Source organism: Lotus japonicus, chromosome 3, assembly GCF_012489685.1.
Source record: "Lotus japonicus ecotype B-129 chromosome 3, LjGifu_v1.2".
Classification (NCBI taxonomy): domain Eukaryota; kingdom Viridiplantae; phylum Streptophyta; class Magnoliopsida; order Fabales; family Fabaceae; genus Lotus; species Lotus japonicus.
In genome coordinates, this window is record NC_080043.1 from 9,998,151 (window position 1) to 10,010,133 (window position 11,983).

At 38.4% G+C, this 11,983-nt stretch overlaps 1 protein-coding gene across 1 annotated transcript; it reads right to left on the minus strand.

Moving 5' to 3' along the window:
* Positions 1–6,760: 6,760 nt before the first annotated feature.
* On the minus strand, positions 6,761–7,384 carry LOC130743574 (uncharacterized). The gene has a single exon (XM_057595819.1). It carries the CDS (start codon positions 7,382–7,384, stop codon positions 6,761–6,763), a length of 624 nt encoding a protein of 207 aa, XP_057451802.1.
* Positions 7,385–11,983: the final 4,599 nt, after the last annotated feature.

The window sequence follows — 11,983 nt, forward strand, 5'->3', positions numbered from 1 at the left end:
CTAATCTTTCTCTTTGTTTACCCATTGAAAATCCAAGTGTAGGAACAAGCTCAACTCCCTTCAAGAAGGGTGCTGCCATGGTGTATTGGGTTGCAGAGGAAAGGGTAAAGAAAAATGAAGAAGATGATGTTGTGAGGGAGAGGAGAAAAACACGAGAGTGAGAGTGAGAGATGTGAGTGAACGGGTGAGAGAGTGAGAGCGTGAGGTGTTTGCTGAAGGGTTTTGTGACGGATTATTTTCGTCACCAATTAAATAAGTGACACGTCAGCATTTCTGTTTGGTCAACAGATGGAACCTAGCGGAAGTTAACGGAAGGGCATCGTTATCACGTTTTAGATAGATAAGGGACCTTGACCGCACGTTTTAAACACAGGGGGTGCATACCGCACATTTGTGAAACATCAGGGGCCCAAACTGGAATTAAGCCTAAACATTAATGCATATACACTCTTTTCACTTTTGAAAACGTTTTGTACTCATGATAAATATGTTCATAATATAGGCATTTGTAGCACACTGATTTTGACCCTCCATCGACATCTCAAAAAGATTAACCTATTCACCAGCCTCATTCGTTTGTATTGTATGGGATTGGCATGAAGGCACATCCAGGTCTAAGGTTGTCCGCCATTGTCTGGTGGAGACGCCCAAGGTACATCCACAAGAAGAGAAAGATGCAATGATCAACTTCATACCATATAGTTATCGTAGGACATACACATACAACATATAATCTCACACAACAATACATGGTAACACGCGTACAAATTTTTAGAGAGCTCAAGAGCCCAACATTAACAAAAGGTTCAACTTCAAAAGCTCAACTTTACAAACTTCTATACCATCAAGACTTAAACTTTTTTAGAACAAAGCACATGATTCAAAATCTCTTTTCTAAGGCTACAACTTTAGTAAAAGCACTTAGTTTAAAAATCATTTCAAGTCCTTCTAACATGAAAGCTTAAACATTTCACATAACCAAAAACATTTCTATGAAGCTAAGGAGAAACCTAACAACTTTGAAAAAAACCACCATGGGTTTTAAGGCAAGATAAAGGTCAAGAAAGCTCACTTTTGAGAAATGAGATAACCACAAGAAAGCTTACCTCAAGACCCAACTCCTTTGTGAATGGTTGAAGAGCAAAGGATGAGTGGAGGATGGTGTTTGTGGGTGATGAAGCAAGGATTTCAGTTAGGGTTCCAAGCAAGAATATGAAGATGATTTCTTTCTCTCTTAATTGCTCACACTATTCTCTCTCCTTTTCTCTCTCAACACAAGAGAAAATAAAATATGAACTTTGTGTGCATAAGGGGCATCCAGCCCTATATGGAGAGAGAGAGAGAGAGAGAGAGAGAGAGAGGAGTGCATATTTTTCTCCCCAATTGCTTAGCTCATGAGCCATGCACACGTCCCTTTCACCTAAATGCAAACCCTTGTCTTATGTGTTTCCCTCCAAACCTTGGTCCTTCTGTTGGTCAACACTCATTCATCAAGTTTTGGAGGGAAATATTCCCATATTTTGGATTGGTTCATTTACAAGCTGAACTCAGGTTTTTCACGATCTGAAAACATTGTCTGTTGAAATTTTCGACCTCATAGCAATATTACAGTCAAAATTCACCAAATCACTCCTACATTATCATAGTGATAAATAATATATTTAATTTCCAATCAAACAAAAAATCAATTCTTAAATCTTGCTCTAAGCGATAACATTTCGTTTTTTACCGTTTTTTGAAACGTAACCAAATACTTCCATGACGCCTATAATGAAACGCCCGGGGAAATAACTTTGATCTTAACATTGAAATATTTCCATTGAATTAAATCCATCATACGAAGCCACACATAAAATCATGCCAACAAGCATTATAGCATTAAACTTGGGAATTAATCTAGTTTAATTCCTTTAATTAATCTTAGGTCTTATAGGATTATATTCATTGGGTGGAAAAATAAAGCTCTATAACTAAAATGAGCTTGGAGATATGGAAAGAGAAATGTCAGCTTATGGAGAGCACTGATAAGTGCAAAATATGGCATACATTTTTTTTATAAGCGCAAAATATGGCATACATAACATGTCTTTACTGTTTCACTTGGCAATGGTTTACGCAGGAGTGGTTTCTCGGCATGCAAGACACGGTCAACACAATAAAGGTGAATACTATGTTACCTTCTAGTCGTATCTACAATGGTTTTTTCATTCAACACCCTCCTTTTTTCACTTTTTACATTCTACATCATCTTCTCTCTCTTCCACCTAATAATTCAACACGCATTCAACTTTTACTCACTACAATGGTTTTGTTTAATAAAATTCAACACCCTACCTCGCCACTTTTATTTCATATTCTTACTTTCTTTTATGTTTTTGTTTTTGTGATTATATATTAAAAATAATTATCGATTTAAATTAAATTAAAATAATTAAGAGTTATTTTTTTTCTTTCTAGTTTAGTAATTTATTTTAGTTATTTTATATTCTTAATTAATTTTTTCTTGCAAGTAAAAAAAAGACGAGATATATGGATAGTCATTATTAAAACAAGAGTTTATTGGAGGCTAAATAGAAAAAGTAGAGGGGAAAAATGTCGTTTTTTTCTGTCTCCAAATCATATGAATCAAGTCTCTATTTATAGACAAAAAATGATGAATTTTGGTGAAAAAGATAAAAATAAAATTAATTTACTACGTAATAATTGACCCCAAATAATTAGGATGAGATAAGAATCTGGAAATTACAACAACCAATGAGATTTTGCCACGGGGAATGAAAGGGACTAAATTACTGTTCATTCAACATGTTGAATATTACACACCCTATTCAACTAGCTCATTGGAGCAATTTAACTGTTGAATGAGTTATTCAACAGCATTCAACAGTCATTCATGCCCATTGTAAGTAGTCTTATGAATAGCCCCACATATGCTATCCATGCTCTCTTTTATTAAAGCAGAAAGAAAATATCCAAGCTTGGTATTTGTTAGACCATCTCCAATGGTTTCAACATTCAACACCCTCAACACTCCACTTTTTCTCTTCCCAACACTCCACATCACCTTCTCTCTCCAGTTCAACACTTCATTCAACTTTTACTCACTCCAATGGTTTTTCATTCAACACCCTACCCCCTACCCCACCACTTTTTTTATTTCATATTTTGATTTAATTTTATATTTTTCTTTTTATGATTTCATAAAATTAAAATTTTCGATAAAAATTAAATTAAATAAACTATTATTGATTTGATTTAATTTAATGTTTTTTTTATTTTTTTAAATTAAATTAAATTAACGTAATATTTTTTTAACGTAAATTAAATTAAAACACTTAACAATTTAATATATTTTTAAAAAAATATACACAATAATTTATTTTATTTTATTAACTTCAAATGGAAGAAAAGAAACTAAGCACAGAATAATATATTTTATTTGCTTAACTTAAAATGCAAGACAACAAACTAAGCACACAATAATATATTTTATTTGCTTAACTTAAAATGCAAGACAACAAACTAAGCACACAATAATTTATTTAATTTCCTTAACTTAAAATGCAAGACAACAAACTAAACACACAACACACAAATAGCGTAATTAGTACGATACAAAGCATATTTAATCATGATACATTCCAAACTTTGCCCAGATGTGCTTCACTAGATCTGCTTGCAGTTCGTGATGGACATTTGGATCACGCAACTCGGATCTAGCACGCACATGATCCGCAAAAGCGGGTAACACCTCGGTCGAGTATGGTTGCGGTGTACTAGATCCACTTCCCTCAGCTTGCTCAAAATCGGTCCAGCGTTGAGCATATGAATCTCGTTCATCCTCAACAATCATATTATGTAATATGATGCATGACCTCATGATGATACCCAAATCAGTTATGTCCCACAAGCGAGCTGGTTCACGGATGATTTTAAAACGAGCTTGAAGCACTCCAAATGCACGTTCGATGTCCTTCCGACATGCCTCCTGATGTTTTGCAAAGCACTTATCGGGTTCACTTTGAGGAAGTCTAATAGATTTGACGAAAGTTGGATAAGAAGGGTAGATATCATCAGCTAGATAGTATGCCATATTATAGGGACGTTGATTCACGATGAAATTCACACTTGGAGCGTTTCCCTGTTCCAATTCATCAAACACTGGTGACCGGTCTAGAACGTTTATATAGTTCAACGTTCCCGGACATCCAAAAAAGGCATGCCAGATCCAAAGATCAGGAGATGCAACTGCTTCAAGAATAACTGAAATTCTAGATCCCTTAGAACAAATGTCCTGCACGATGCTGGGACAATCGATTAGAACATCATGTGACTGAAAAGCATGAACACAAAAAACAACTAAAAGACACAAGACACAGAAAGTTGTTAACCCAGTTCGGTGAAACTACACCTACGTCTGGTTAGCTTTCGCCCAATGAAAAGGAATTCCACTATCTCAAGATCTAGGTATTACAGACACACATGAACACATCAAGTTCATTGTTCTTAACCTAATCTACCCAGTGGTCTTCTACTTAGAACCACAGCCTAAGTATGAGAGCCCCTCTCACTTTTCCTCAATCACTGCCACAGTGATTGGTAACAACAATAACACAAGGTTTGTTTGACACTCAAACACAACACAGAACTCAGTCTCACTTTATAGAATCAGTGAGCAAGACTAGTTCACAACTAACAAAGACAAAGAACAACTTACACTCTTAAGAACACTTGATCTTCAAGGTAATTCTCTCGATCCCGTCAAGCTACAGGTCTTTGTCTATATATACTTCAGCAGAGACGGCTAGGGTTTGTTTGGGCTGAAGAACACTTTGATCCAACTCATATCAGTAGAGAATCTCCAAAATCTGATATGAATGATCAACAAATAAAATAGAAACAAATCTTTTAATCACAGATTTGTTCCAACAATAAACAACCCGAAATTGGCTCCCAACAATCAGTTACTTAACCTTCAAGTAAGCACAAAACATACCATAAAACATAACCATAAGGGACCCACTTGCATGCCAGCAGGGGCGGATGTCCTGGCCTTCACCAAGGCAGATGTCACAACATCGGCTAGGACATCAGGTTGTTTTTAACAAAATTGATGACAACAAGGAACAACAATCTCCCCCTTTGTCAAATTTTGTCTAAAAACAACTTCACTACTAGAGAGGGAAATAAAAATAAAAATCATCAGAGTCAGCAGCAGAAATACTCCCCCTCAAACCAATGCATCCACAACAGCCAAAACATGGAGGAACTCCCCCTCAAAAGATGCATCCAAATAAACACTGCCTGAAGTATATAGAAACCATATGCATAGCAGTACAAACTAAAACAATCACACTTGGTAATACTTGAACAAAAGCTAGCTTGAAGCACTTGATCATAGAAGATCGCCTGAACTTGTCTTCACAAAGCTTGATCGCCTGAACTTGTCTTCACAAAGCTTCATACTTATTACAGGACATAACCAGAATACCAAGTCATCAAAAAAAAAAACTACTACAACACACTACTACTCCCCCTTTTTAGCACAAATTTGGCAAAGGTAGAAGGAATTGAAGCACAACCAAATAAAAGTCAACTAGTACACAGACTAGGACAAGCACTAAACACCAGAAGAAGAGGAGTTTTCCTCATCATTTTCTGCAGATCCTTCCTTCTCAGCATCAGCTACATGCTCACCTTCTTGACCAGCTTCCCCCTTGAGAGTTTGGATGAGAGCATCCACCTTAATCTTCCTAGCAGCAGCAATCCTGATGGTCTCTTGAAGTTCCTTGGAGATGGCCTCAAGTTCAGCAATGACATTGTGAGATCCTGAGGCAGACATAGAGGCAGGAACAGATGTCCTATTGGATGGCAGATCAATGTCCAGGACATGAGGTTCCAGGAACAACCGTTGGTCCAAAGTGATGGGAGTGCCTTTGGGCACAGGAACATCATCAACAGTGAGGATATTAGGATGCTGTTTCAGAATGATAGCAGTCAGTAAAGAAGGAAAAGAGATGGGGAGTTTCACAGCACATGTCTCTGCATGCTTCAAGGTTTGGGAGAACACAAAGTTGCCAAAGTCATAAGCAATTTCAGTCCCAATGCGATAGATAAGCTTGGCAAGCATAGCAGAAACAGCAGAAGTATGGTTAGAGGGAACCCAATTCACCACTCCAATCCTATTCAAGATAGCATACTTCACACTCAGAACCCCAGTTGACAGAAGCTTCTTAGCAGGCCACTTCTTTACTCTTCCAGCAGTCAATTCCTCAGCAACCGTATCCAGAGAAAGTTCTTCTTCAACAAATTCAACCACACTTCTTCCAAGAGTTTGGTTGATGATAGCAGGAGAGAAATTCACACACTTACCCCTGACAAACACTTTCCTGAATTCAGGACTGGCAGAATTATTAACATCATCAGAGAGATTGACAATAAATTCCTTCACAAGCTTGTCATAGCATTTTCCTATGTTCATCACAGTCTGCCTCAACCCTGCTTTGGCAATCAAGGCAATGATCTCTTTGCAGGCTAACACATCAGAATCAATCTCCCTCTCTTTGGAAACACGCCTTTGATAGACATATTTCCATTTGAAGGCATTTTCTGGAGCATGAATAGACACATTATCTAGAGGAACATTAGGAACATCTGAGGGAATACGCTTACCAGAGAACATTTTCTTCTCAGAGGCAGTGATGTCTAGGACATCGCCTTCAACATCTGATTCAATCTCCAAATCAATTCTGGAAGCTTTCTACTTTTTCCCAGTAGTCTTCTTGACTTTCTTCCCAGACGATTCCACAGCTTTCTGCTTGCCTTTCCTTGACACATCGGTTGTCCTTGATTTTGAAGACCCAGTGGTGATCTTGGCTTTCTTCTTCTGGACAACAGGAGTTTCTTCAACGGATGCTCTTCTTCGTTTAAGCATTCTGGCAGCAACACTCGCCAGAGGCACATCCTCTGAATCTTCATCATCAGAGACATCATGAACAATGGGAGGGGTCTTCATCGACTCCTCTGACAAGACATCCGTTGAGTTAGCAGCCTTGGAATCAGAGTTCTTGGATGAAGAGGAAGAATCCTTTGAGAGTGAAACCTCCTTGGCAGGCTTATCAGACAATGTCTCATCGGAGCCATGGGAAGATGTCTTGACATCGTCTTCATCATTTGCAGAGACAGAAGTGTTTGAAACATCCTCAGGTACAGGGGCTTCAGGATGTTGCATTGAGGTTGCACGAGACTTGTAGTGCTTCTTGGAAGGAGTTCTTGAATTCTTCTTGGATTTAGTGGAAGAACTTGGGTGCAAACCCATAACCCTAGCACCACCAGCAGTTCTCTCTATCTTTCCCTTCACATACTCTTTCTTGCTTGAAGACATGATGAAATGGTAAAGCAAAAAGACAAATACAAGAAATTGAGAAAAATGTAAGTGATGAGAAACAGAGATTGTTAGAGCAAGATTGGCAACGTGTTGTGAGATTGTGATGAAGCCATTGGTGATGATTATATAGCAGTTGAGTGAGAAGGAAGCAATGATGTCACAACGACAGTTAATGGTAGTGACGAGGAAACTAGCCGTTAGACAGAAAAGGGGCTTTAATTGCTATGCTCCTTCGAAGAGGCAAATCCCAAGATTTCCTCTTAATTTATCAAATGTAGCAGCATCTAAGGGCTTGGTAAAAATGTCAGCCAATTGTCTCTCTGTGGGGACATGTTCCAAAGTAACAATTTTATCCTCCACTAATTCCCTGATGAAGTGATGTCTGATATCTATGTGTTTGGTTCTGCTATGTTGAATAGGGTTCTTGGCAATATTGATAGCACTCAAATTGTCACAGTACAATGTCATGACATCTTGCTCAACTTCATATTCCTTGAGCATCTGCTTCATCCAAATAAGTTGAGTACAACTGCTTCCAGCAACTATATATTCAGCTTCAGCTGTGGATAAAGACACGCAGTTTTGCTTCTTGCTAAACCAAGAGATTAAGTTGTTTCCAAAGAAGAAACATCCTCCATATGTACTCTTTCTATCATCAGCACTTCCTGCCCAATCTGCATCACAATACCCTACAAGAGAAGAGTTGGTATCATTGGTATAAAGAATCCCATAGTCACAAGTACCATTTATGTACTTAATGATTCTTTTCACTTGTAAGAGATGACTGGTCTTTGGAGCAGCTTGATATCTTGCACAAGCACCAACAGCAAAGGTAATGTCAGGTCTGCTAGCAGTGAGGTACAACAGACTTCCAATCATGCTTCTATATAAGCTTTGATCAACATCCTCTCCCTGATTGTCTTTAGACAGCTTGATATGTGTAGCAGCAGGAGTCCTTTTATGTCCAGATTTTTCAAGTCCAAATTTCTTGACAATGCCCCTAGCATACTTACTCTGGGAAATAAACATGGAATCTTCCATTTGCTTGATCTGAAGTCCCAGAAAGTAGTTCAATTCACCAACTAAGCTCATCTCAAACTCTGACTTCATTTGTTGGACAAAATGTTCCACCATCGCGTTCGACATCCCACCAAACACAATATCATCAACATATATCTGTGCAATCATGAGTTTTCCTTTTTCATTTTTTACAAATAATGTCTTGTCTATTCCTTCCTTGCAATAGCCATTGCTCACCAGAAACTCTGTAAGACGTTCATACCAAGCTCTAGGAGCCTGTTTTAATCCATACAAGGCTTTCTTGAGTTTGTAGACATGATTAGAATGATGTGGATCTGTGAATCCCTTTGGCTGTTCAACATAAACTTCCTCATTCAGATAGCCATTTAGAAAGGCACTTTTGACATCCATTTGGAATAATCTGAACTTCAACAGACAGGCAACACCAAGCAAAAGTCTTATGGATTCCAACCTAGCCACTGGAGCAAAGGTTTCATCAAAGTCTACTCCTTCAATCTGAGTGTATCCTTGAGCCACCAGTCTTGCTTTGTTTCTAGTTACTACACCATTCTCATCTGACTTGTTCTTGAAAATCCACTTGGTTCCTATGATGTTTACTCCCTCAGGCCTAGGAATGAGATCCCATACTTCATTTCTTCTGAATTGATCAAGTTCTTCTTGCATAGCATTTATCCAGTATTCATCTGTCAGAGCCTCCTTGACATTCTTGGGTTCTAACTTGGATATAAAACATTCATGAGCAATATAGCTTCTAGCCCTGGTAGTCACTCCTTCTTTGAGGTCACCAATAATATTCTCTTGAGGATGATTCTTTTGAATTCTGATCGATGGAGCTTTATTTGCAGAGGTCATCTTGTGATCTTGCTCATCAGAACTGGTTTCTGATTCAATGTCGAGGTCAATAGTTGGGACATCGGCTGTGACATGTGGACCATCATCATCTTCAGTTGCACCAGTGTCTTCTCTTTCATTTGGTTGATCATCAATAGAGACATTTACAGATTCCATCATAACCTTTGTTCGAGAATTGTACACTCTGTAAGCTTTGCTGTTTGTAGAGTATCCCATGAAAATTCCTTCATCACTCTTAGGATCTAGCTTTCTTCTTTGTTCACGATCAGTCAGAATATAACATTTGCTCCCAAAGATATGAAAATGTTTCACAGTTGGCTTCCTTCCTTTCCAGAGTTCATATAGAGTGACTGTGGTTCCAGCTCTAATGGTTACTCTATTGTGAATGTAACAGGCTGTCTTCATGGCTTCTGCCCAGAACTTGTTGGAAATCTTCCTTGCATGAAGCATAACCCTGGTGGATTCTTGGAGAGTCCTATTTTTCCTTTCAACAATTCCATTCTACTGAGGTGTAATTGGAGCTGAGAATTCATGGCTTATTCCTTCTGAATCACAGAAGTCAGAGAATTTGGAGTTCTCAAACTCTCTTCCATGATCACTTCTGATTCTTACTATAGAGCAATTCTTCTCGGTTTGAAGTTTCAGGCATAGCTTTTTGAATATGTCAAAGGTTTCTGATTTTTCCTTCATGAAGTCAATCCAAGTGAACCTGGAATAATCATCAACACAAACATAAACATATTTCTTACCTCCTAGACTTTCTACCTGCATGGGTCCCATCAAGTCCATGTGAAGAAGTTCAAGGACTTTTGTTGTAGTTGGATGCTGAAGCTTTGCATGAGATGTTTTGGTCAGCTTTCCAATCTTGCATTCTCCACATATCTTTTCTTCATCTATTTTCAGTTTTGGTAGCTCTCGAACAGCATCTTTAGAGATAACTTTCTGCATACTCTTGAGATTGATGTGACCTAGACGCTGGTGCCATAGATTCAACTCATCCATCTTTGATATCAAACATCTAGACACTTGGGCTTTCTCTTGTGGAATCCACATGTAGCAATTGTCTTTGGACCTGACACCTCTCATCACAATCTCTTGATCACTAGTGGTAACCATGCATTCAGTCTTGCTAAACATCACATTCAGCTCTTGATCACACAACTGACTTATACTGATTAGATTTGCTGCCAATCCCTTGACAAGAAGAACATTGTTCAGATTAGGAGATCCAGAGTTTACCAATTTCCCAATGCCTTTGATTTTTCCTTTAGCACCGTCTCCAAAGGTGACTGATTTACTAGAGTATTCCTTGAGATTTTCCAGATACTCCTTATTCCCTGTCATGTGTTTTGAACAGCCACTATCAAAATACCAGTCTTCACTTGATGAGACTCTAAAAGATGTGTGTGCTATAAGGCATGAAACTTCTCCTTTGGGTACCCAAGCTTTCTTAGATGATTTGAGAACCTGCTGAATCTGAGGATATCCGTATAGCTTGAAGCAGTAGGGCTTAATGTGACCAAACCTACCACAATAATGACATCTCCATGGAGTTTGAGCAGTAGCCTTCTGAGTAGTAGGATGTTGAGGCATATGTTGTGACATCGGGCTTGACATCCGATAGTTCTCTGGTTTTTCAAACTCAGAGTTTTCCTTAGCTCTTACAAACTTCCTTGTTGCTTTCTGATTTCCTCTATTCTCAGACTTGTACCTGAAACCAATCCCTTTAACACTCTTTCCTTGCTTGCTTGTTTCTTCCAGAATCTCTTCAAGCATATTAGATCCACTGTTCAGCATACGCACTAACTTGTAGGTATTTTCCAGTTTGGCTGTCAGTGTAGCTACTTTCTCTTGAAGATCAGCTATAGTTAACAGAAGCTTGGCTTTTTCAACAGTTTCAAGATCCTTTAATTTTGAGTTCCATTTATCCAAGTCATCTTGCAGTTTATCAATGGTCTCCCTCAGGTTTTCATTTTCAGTCTTAACTTGTTCCATCTCATCTTCTTGCTCCTTCAGATGTTTGCAAGTTTCCTTCCATTTAACATGTAAGAGTTTGTAAGTCTCTTCCAAATCCTCAAATGTCATTTCATCACCACTGGAATCTGAGTCATTGACAGCCCCTGAGAAGGCATTAACCTTGTTGGCAGATAACTCTTCCTCATCCTCAGTATCTTCATCTGACCATGTCACTACCATGCCTTTCTTTTGTTTCTTCAAGTAGGTTGCACACTCAGATCTAATGTGACCATAACCCTCACATTCATGACACTGAACACCCTTGTTTTGGCCTGATTTGTCCTCTTCTTTGACCTTTCGCTGGAAATTGTAGGATTTAGAGTTGTCTGACTTAATGTCCTGGACATTTGGCCTAGTCCTTCTGTCTATCTTCCTTAGAGCTCTGTTGAATTTTCTAGCAAGAAGTGTCAGAGCTTCAGATAGATTCTCACTTTCACTATCAGCATCATCTCCTTCAGTGGTGTTGGATACAAAAGCAATGCTTTTGGTCTTCTTTTCAGGTTTTTCACCCAACTTTAACTCATAAGTCTGCAGAGAACCAATCAGCTCATCCACTTTCAAACTGCTGATATCTTGAGCTTCTTCAATAGCAGTGACCTTCATTGCAAACTTGCTGGTTACAGACCTCAAGATTTTTCTCACAAGCTTTTCATCTGACATAGGTTCTCCCAGAGCAAATGAAGCATT